This window comes from Rhododendron vialii, chromosome 5a, assembly GCF_030253575.1.
Source record: "Rhododendron vialii isolate Sample 1 chromosome 5a, ASM3025357v1".
Taxonomy (NCBI): Eukaryota; Viridiplantae; Streptophyta; class Magnoliopsida; order Ericales; family Ericaceae; genus Rhododendron; species Rhododendron vialii.
Window position 1 is genome coordinate 37,651,343 of NC_080561.1, and position 9,243 is coordinate 37,660,585.

Here is a 9,243-nt window from a genome sequence, read left to right on the forward strand (position 1 = left end):
TATATTCTTTTACATAACAGACACACATAAAAGACAAAATAACTTTAAGTTGATTCCAAAATGAAGCACGAAAACTTGTAAATAATTTACAAGAAAATTTATTAGAAAATAAGTTGGGTCAAAACCTTCGTTGTTTTTATTTTTATTTTTCAGGTGACCAAATGTTCATTTAAAGAAGAAAAAGAAAGTGGACCCAATGTTCATTTTTGGTTTTAGTCCGTGGCAGGTTGTCATAGGATGGGCCAAAAATGGGCCAAACCCACCAGTTACATCATCATGTGGCCCAATATTTCAAAAGAAAAAACTGGGCTTGTTGAGGAGACGGATACGTGGACCCTACCATGGGCCTCCTAATGACTTACTGTACTCTTGTTTAATTCGTTTGTTAGAGCATTTCCACCCCTTACTCAAATTTTTACTCAGAGTCGAATAAAATATGAGTAAAAGCTTCATTTGATTCAGTGGTGAAAATTCACCACTTGTTGGACAAGGCCCATGTTCTCTAGTCTTCTCTTTTTGAGGCTAAACATACTCATAATACCACCAAATACGTGGTTGAACTTTAGCTTCCGTCCTAGTATATGTGCGGTGGGGTTTCCTACAGATAGTGATATGGTGGGACAGGACAATATTCCCTAGCAGAAGTGATGAGCTACCATACTTGCACTTTTATTTTTCCACCAAAAAAAAGGGTAGACCATTGATGATAAATTTATAAAGAAAAAAGAAAAAAAAAAAGACCACATAATATATGCCTCACACTAGCACATGCCAGTGTAGGAGAACTCGAGAGATCTTGCGTTGATGTAATCTCTTTTATTCACTTTCTCCAGAGCTAGCTATATTACATGTCTATTAAAAATGCTGACAACCACCCTAGCTAAGAACGTACAAAAATGTTACGAATAAGCATTCATATATGAGTGGTCAAGTGAAATTACTTTCTTGCTCCTCTACCAAAAAAAAAAAAGAAGCATTCATATATATAGTACAAAATGCATTGACATATGTGAACGTGAATCGATAACCGGCTATTGTTCTAAAATATGAACTTCGTTACGAATTTTTTCCATTAGTATTGAGGCTTGGACACGATGTGTTAGAAATAGGCATAAATTAACATGACACGTATGCATAAATATAGGTCGGGTTCGGCTATAATTTTTAGTTACGTACGTATGCCTCACCCATCCATTATGTTTAAGGACATAAAAGTAAGATTTTTCTTTGAAAAATCATTTGAATAACTTGGATAATTTTAATTAACCAATGGTGTTCTTTTAGTACTTCTTTATTATTGCAAGTGTGTGATTCAAAATAAACAAAAAAAAAAAAATGAAAGAAGAGCAAAATCATGATAATACAAGTGAAATAATGGATATTTGAAACTAGTCATTTTAGTTATAGTTATTTGACAATTCTTTATATCAACTCTGAAACAAAACTTATTAGCGATTCCGTAACTTTTGGAATTCTTACCTTTACAAGCTGCGCTTAGTCATGGATGGCATGACACGGCTTGTGTCTCGCCCATGAGCCATGTTGGGCATAGAGCACTCTAAAATCAAGAAGGGCATCCTCAAAGCGAAAATTGAGACAGACTCCCAAACTGTTGTCAAGCGCATCCAAGGAAGAAATCGAAATGTCACACCGGCATGCAGCCCTAGATGCATGTACGCTCACCCATGTCAATAGAATGGCCAATCAATGTGCTGACAATCTCGCACATCCGAGCAAGAAGAGGATCTAGTGATAACATAAGGAATTCCTGCGGCCACTATGCCGTCTATCCGTGATGATTTCTTGGCGGTTAGCCGCCTCCAGGATTAAAAGTATTGTAACTTTTGTGCTTCGTTGGATTCGATTCCCAACTGTTTCTTTATCGTGTTGATTCGGTTGTGTAACGCCATAACTTTTTAGTATTCATAAATTTCCGTAGCACCCAAAATGGGAAAAAAATACTCCAACGTACGGCATGACACAACTAACAAGCGGGTCAAACTTGGTGTTAACACAGGGCATTTTAGGCGCGAAAGTAAGTGATCAGCCTGCACGACACGATCCATTTGACGACGTAATCTACTCTCATTTACTGTTGTAATCCCTAAAACGACGTGCATTTAATGCATGGATTGAGTCGGCAATGACAGGAAGAAATACATTAACAACCCCATTATGTTTTTTTCTTAAAAAGCTTTATTAGGCTTGTCATTCAGTGCATTGACGAGATATCTGTCTGTCCCTTCTCGACGCTATAAATAAACCTTACAGCAGATACAAGTATCATTTGCCCTTCTATTCTCTCTCTCTCTCTCTCTCTCTCTCTCTCTCTCTCTCTCTCTCTCTCTCTCTCTCTCTCTCTCTCTCTCTCACAATGGCATCCTCTTCACAGAAAGTCTCTGGAAACTTGACTGGGATGGAACTAGTTCCTTATGTGCCAAATGCAAAAACGAAAAATGATGATCAGGCCCTTCTAGCTATAGAGCAACCTCCAGTTATGATCTCTCTCATAAAAGTAAGTGTTCTTAAGCTTCATTTTCTCTCTCTCTCTCTCTCTCTCTCTCTTGTAAGTCACTTGGACCTCTTGGGTTAATTATGAGTAACGTGATTTCGTTCCATTTTGTTTGTCCATTTATGAGAACACAACTTTAAGGGAAAATAATCTATCACTTTTGTTACTCTCCGACTTTCCAAAAGGTACCCTTTAAACTTTTAAGAATAGTTACTTGATTTCAAAAGATAAGTGGCAAGAAAGGAATTTCATAACTTCTAATCTATGGACTGTTCAAACTAGACAAATATTTTGGGATAAGTCAAAAGTCAAAAAATGGACAAACAAATTGGGACGGAAAGAGTATTTAATTACTTTGAATAGATGTTCTAAATGAAAGAAAAAAAAAGAGTCTTTTGGAGCAGCGCTACAGATACTAATGTTCAGACGTCGGCACAAATCCAAGAACAAATGTGTTTAGAAATAGTACTTCAATTCACATGGGTCTCATACGGCACACATCAAACGACTTCGGACACATCTCTGTCAGAAGCATTTTCTAAACTTTCGTCACCCCCGATTTTCCCTAATTGGGGGATTCTGTTGGGGACAATATGGGTGTTGGCTCCATCCGGGTTGTCCATGATCGGCAATGGACGACTCAGATTTTTCATCTAAGCAAAAAAAATCTCAACTGTCCAACCAAGATGAAATCTAAGTCGTTCATTGCCGAGCATTGACGACCCGATTGGGGCCAACACCTTATCCCCGGATTCCCATTTTCCCTTGAAAACACTAAATGGTGTAACGGTTCTCTTTTCGCTTTTTCATTGTCGCTTGTGATGGGGGTTGGTTGATAATGCTTTTTTATACGAGTAATTACGAATTAAATACGTACTTATGTTAATAAATCTACTCAATCAAAAGCATATTTACTTAAGTAGTTGTTGATTTCTTTTCATCAAATTTAATGAGAATTGATATTCACGCTCCATTTTTTGTCTTTTAGTCAAAAAAATATGCTCTTTCAACACTAAAAAACAAAAACAAAAAAGAGGGAGTGTAGATAACGAAAAAGGGAGTGTGAATATCAATTTTTATTTTAATCAATGTAATTTGCATTTTCAGCAGAACTCAAGGCGGCATGCGAGATCACGAGCACCTCAAGTTCCAGATGAGATATCGTTCAAGCTTCCGCAAAAATGTTACGCAAATCTTTTCGTATCAGCGGAGGTATGTGCATGCGTGCTTTTCATTGATATGCATGAGGAGTGGCAGACCCGGAAATGTAACGTAGTGGGACCCTCTCAATTTTGATCATAGTCCTGAAAAATTATTTCATAAATCGACAAGTACTCCATCCGTTCCATATTATATACTAGCCGCCAAAGTTTAAAATGCGTATATACTTACAAAAATTAATGGCTGACTAAGACTTTACTTAAGTCGATCGATCCGCTGAGATTGTGGGCCTAAGTACTCCTATAAAGAGGAAGTTGAGACTTTTGCGGGCCTAAGTACTCCTACAAAGAGGAATTGAAACTTTTGTTGATTGATCGGTTGAGAAGGGTTTGGGATAGTTGTAAACGTCTGAAACTTAAGAGGTTGCCCGCTATCCAACTGCCAAGAGCAAAGAAGAGCAAGCAAATAGCTAGCTGCTCTCTGAGAACCGAACTACTTAATTAAATTAAGGGGAGACATGTAGAGAGTAAAAAAATTTGGACGCAAATATTACAATGAAAAATAGCATCAACAAGGCTGGTACCCTACCCCGAGACAATTATATATGTATATGCAGCTCAAGCCCGGAGAGGATACATGGTTGTTGTTGCTTTGCAATGTGATAGGAGCTTTAACTAATTTGTCTGAATAAATTCGAGTAAGCCCTAATTGGCCGGCCAGATCATGCTTAAATTCTACTTTTTCCAATAGCAGAAGAGAGAAGGAGAAGCAGGCTTAAGGAACATACTTTGGTCTGCACCTGTAGATTTCAGACTTCCAGAGAACAATATGAATCAGATACTGAAAAGAGATGAGGTAACTTCATTGTACAAAATTTTCGGAATCTAGCTTGTATAAAAGTTGTGCTGTTGTCAGGGACGGACGCACGCAGAATTTGAAAGTTGGGTTTGCGAAAGCCGAAAAAATAAAAATAAAAAACGTGAAATTAATTTTTGTCCATACGAATTGGAAAAATTATGAAAATAAAAAAGAATGACATATATTTATTGGAGCAAATTATTCAATTGCTACAATTAATATAGTCATCGATAATTATAACTTGTGCATCTATATTCATTTTAAAAAGCAAAATAATGTTTCAAATAATTAAAGTATTGCTACTATTAACGTTATTGTTTCAAAAACACTTGGTTGAGCGAGTGTTGTATTGTTCAAAACGATGTTAGGTGGGCAAATCTATATAATTTTTAAAATTTCAAAAAAAAATACTATAATTCTATTAAAAATTTGAAATGTGAGTAGAGCGGTTGCCTGCACTCATCCGCACCGACATCTGTCTTTGACTGTTGTTATGATTTGATATTTTGATTGTTGCATTATACAGGATGTGAGATCGACTTACGGTGTGGGGCCTTTGCCGTTGACTGAACGATTAGCAGGGTGGAAAGTTGAAAAACGACAGCGCCCCCGTCTTGAAAGATATGATAAGGTGGTTTGGTCAAATCTCTTATCTATTTTAACTTTTTTCATTTTTAGTTTGGTCTCGTATTATAAAATTTATCATTTCATTTGGTGAATCCATTATAGATTTCTGTAAGTGAGATCAAGAAAATTGATAACCGCATGCATTGTAGTACTTTAGCATTTGTAATTTTTTTTTTTGTGTGAAAAAATGAACTTAGTGACTAATATTAGCCGATTTTGAATTTTTTTCAAAATTGGCATATTACATTGGATTTTGCCAGGATTCTCATGATCGAATCGTAGGATCAGCAAGTGGAGTTTGTAACCCAATAATAGACGCCTTGTACTTCCATGCATGCATAAGGACTTGAGTTCAATCCTCATTAACGACTGACTAACAGCTAACACTTCTTGTCCTTTCAAAAAATGGTAGAATACTAATTGTTCTTTTTGTTTTGGTAAAATCTGGTTGGAGTAGATATAAAATAAGCCTACAGTATATCTCTTTTGAAACTTCTGAACGAGTACAGTGAACAATTCACCATGATATCAGAGCACACAATTTTGGGATAGAAACTCGTCGTGCATTCATGTAATCCGTGCCACGGCCCCGATATTTGGATTGTTCCGGTCCAATCCCAAACCTGGTTGATGGCATAAAAAAAGAAGAAGACATATACAGGTCGAAGATTGGAGTTCGAATGACATGGGGTCGTAGACAAGGCCGGCAATGGTTTCACGTTTCATCTCTGTTAGCTTTGGAGTGGAGCTAGTGGGCTTTCTTTGTTTAATTTGCAACAAAATATATATATATATATATATATATATATATATATTTGTTGGGTTTAGAGAATTTTTTTCTCGGTTGCCCCAATTCAAGATGGGAATTGCCTAAGCTCGTGAGCTTGTGGGGCTTACCCCGAGGCTGGTTCTGCATGACAGTCTTTGCACATGTTAATTTGAACCAAAGAAAACAAATTAAATTACTAACATTTTCCACTGCAGTTTTTCTACCACAAGTCAGGAGGGCAGTTTCGAACTTTTCCGGAAGTGGTGAGATTCATCAACCACGCTTCTTTGCCGAAAAGGGCGCCACAGCGAATTAAGGCCCAAAACCAAAGCGTTTTGGTAAGTTAATTAACCAAAACTTAATTCAAGTTTTTTTTTTCTTTGTTTTTTTTTTTAATTCAATAATTTCGAGAAATTACTTTTGTAGGCTCTGGAGGCACCTGGATCAGAACCATCACAAGCAGCCTCACTTAAGAGAACAAGACCACTTCCTATTTCCATTGGAAGCACTTCCAATCGATTAAAGTATGGCACGAAAAACAAGGGTTTACGGTCTTGGGCCAACGATTGGAAGGATCATCGTAAGCTCCCGGATTCGACCAACGGGACTCGATCGGCTTTCTTTGCCGGTAATAGATCGCCGCAGGTGTGTTTCACGCTTCAGATGGTCGTGGAGTGTTTGGAGAGAGATAAAAGAAGATGTGCGATTCCTATTTCCATTGGAAGCACCGAGCGATTAAACTACGGCACGAAAAACAAGGGTTTACGATCTTCAGCCAATGGTTTCTCTGTCGGTAATAAGTCGTCGCAGGCGTGTTTCACGCTTCAGATGGTCACGGAGTTTTTGGAGAGAGATAAAAAAAGACGCGCGGATAAGAACCTCCGACACTATGACAAGCAGAAGGAAAAGGAAAAGGAAACCGCCTCATCGGAAGTCACTCCTCGTATGACTCCCGAGCGGGGAAGAGAAGGTCTTCGTAGGTTCAACAATGAAGAATGCAATATGCCACAAGGTAATTAATCTTACATTCTAGTCCCTATTCAGTACATTTTTTAGGATCCGGTGACCTTGTAGTGCAGGCGTTCGCCACAGGGGTATATTGCAACGTCTTACCCGTCCGTAAGTGTTTTCAATGGTTAGATTTTGTTAAAAGTTTCTTCACGGGAATAAACTAATATTCCGGGGAAGAGTACTTTTAAAAGGGTAGTCGTTTTCATACTCCCCTTTTTAATAAATACACTCATTTTTTTGTTGTCATTTAGTAAAATCTAAAGAGATGGATGGCTAGGCTGCTATACTACACCCCTGTAGAGTAGGATCCCCTGGATCCCAATTTTTTTAGTTTTTTTGTTTGGAACATTTTTCTTGAAAAAACTTTTGAAATAATTGATCGACCAACACTTATTATCTTAATATCGCACTTCTTTGTGACTGAAATTAAGTTTTGAAATTGAAAAAAATTGTTTGAGTCGGATGTCTTCTTGAAACTCTTTTAAAAACTACAAATCCGAGGTTGGAGACGAGTCTTGTTTGTTTGAAGTTCCGAATACTCTTTTGTGAGTTTAGACCTTATTTGTGGTTGTTTTCCTCTCTCCTTGGGGGTGCACAGCTGTCCGTTCTCTAGTATACGATTTTCGTATCAATGAAAGTACCCTCTAAAGATTGACAAAAAAAAGAAGAAAAGAATAGTACCTGCCAACTGGTCATGCTCAATTTCTTTAAAATGTATTAAAAACTGATTCAAAAATTATCAAAATATTTTTTGTTCGTGTCAATTTTAGATTTTCGTACTTGACGTCCAATGACATTGACAATGACCTGAATATCATTTTTTTTTTTTTGATAGGAAGGTGAATATCAATTAAGTAGATATTTTTAATCGAGGCATTAATTTGTTAAGATTTTCTTTTTCCTTTTTTTTTTTCTGTAGGAAATCAGGCGAATATGAGGAATGAGGAAGGTGAGATCAGCATCATAATCCTCTCGGACGACTCTGAACAAGAAATTGAAGGAGAAACCATTATTCCGGATTTGTTTATCCCTGATGAGGATTGGGTTGGCCTTGAGGATTTTGAATAGTTGCAGGATGCTGTCGAGCAGCTCTTTGCTGAGCGGGTGCAGATCGGCCGTTCATATCGGCACAGACGGTTCAGATCTATTCTGAACGCATACACATCGATCACATACAAATTTGAACACCGTCTATAAGACCCGAGTCGTCGATTGCCGAAATGAGCGACTGGATCGGCTACTCTACACCGCTCTACAGGGATGCTCCCATTCCAACTCACAGGATTGCAAAATGTTGTTCTAATTTATGTTTTCCTTCTTTTCAAAAAATTTATGTTTTCCTTCGATGGAGTTTTTCTATATAACATTAGTCTTGTTCTAATTTATGTTATCAGGACTTATTTTATTCTTGCTTTTTACCTTCATGTCTTGAATTTGGAGTTATTTACACTGTACCTTTTAGCTTTTCATGCGCGTTTGATAGGTCCTGCGATCTTTTCGTCATAAATATTAATTTCTTTGATTCGGAATTATTATGTTTTTGGCGGCGCAGCTTGGATATACATGAAGTATATATATATTTCTGACTCGGAATTATAGTTGTTTGTTGGCGCAACTTGGATGTCGTATATCCATTAATCACAAATACTTATATGCACTTGGTTTGCCAGAATTAGTTACTAGATTATTAATTTTAATTATGTGAAGTCCTGTTTCGTAATCTGTTTTGGCGGCGCAACTTAACCTAATAATTTGGCGGCGCATTTAAAATTCATATTGTTGTAACTATATGCTTTTCCTTAGGGGAACTGGGATCTTTTTGTCATAAATATGTCCTTGATTTGGAATTATTATGTTTTGGTGGGACAACTTGGATGTGTATGAAGTATATCCTTGATTCGGAATTATAGTTGTTTGTCGGCGCAACTTGAATATTGTATATCCATTAGTCACAAATACTTATCTGCACTTGATTTGTCATAATTAATTAGATTTTTTTTTATGTGAAGTCCTGTTTTTGTAATCTATTTCCGCGGTGCAACTTAACCTAGTAATTTGGTGGTGCAGTTAAAATTCATACGATGTAACTATATGCTTTTCCTTTAGATAATTTTTTGGCAGTTGGAATGTATATTCATTTAATTTATCAAAAATACATATTAGCGCTCTGGTGATTTGGCGGTTGAATTAAGGTCTATATGTATCAAATGCACACTTGTTTTTTGGACTTTTTTTTTCGGCGCAACTTTAGCATTGATCTCATTCGTCATTACGAGTTTTGTTTTTGATGGCGGGAATTATGATC

At 36.9% G+C, this 9,243-nt stretch overlaps 1 protein-coding gene across 1 annotated transcript; it reads left to right on the plus strand.

The window, feature by feature from the left end:
* The first annotated feature begins 2,374 nt into the window (after positions 1–2,374).
* LOC131327885 (uncharacterized) lies at positions 2,375–8,342 on the plus strand. Its single transcript, XM_058361010.1, has 7 exons — positions 2,375–2,515; positions 3,620–3,724; positions 4,427–4,528; positions 5,058–5,162; positions 6,143–6,265; positions 6,354–6,939; positions 7,858–8,342. Exons 1-7 carry the CDS (start codon positions 2,375–2,377, stop codon positions 8,004–8,006), a joined length of 1,311 nt encoding a protein of 436 aa, XP_058216993.1. The 3' UTR covers positions 8,007–8,342.
* Positions 8,343–9,243: the final 901 nt, after the last annotated feature.

Excerpts from the sequence above, each read along its gene's own strand:
- LOC131327885 (XM_058361010.1), top strand. The coding sequence starts at position 2,375 with ATGGCATCCTCTTCACAGAAAGTCTCTGGAAACTTGACTGGGATGGAA. Across the intron at positions 5,163-6,142 it reads GTCTTGAAAGATATGATAAG|TTTTTCTACCACAAGTCAGG; the intron begins GTGGTTTGGTCA and ends TTTCCACTGCAG. Across the intron at positions 6,940-7,857 it reads AGAATGCAATATGCCACAAG|GAAATCAGGCGAATATGAGG; the intron begins GTAATTAATCTT and ends TTTTTTCTGTAG.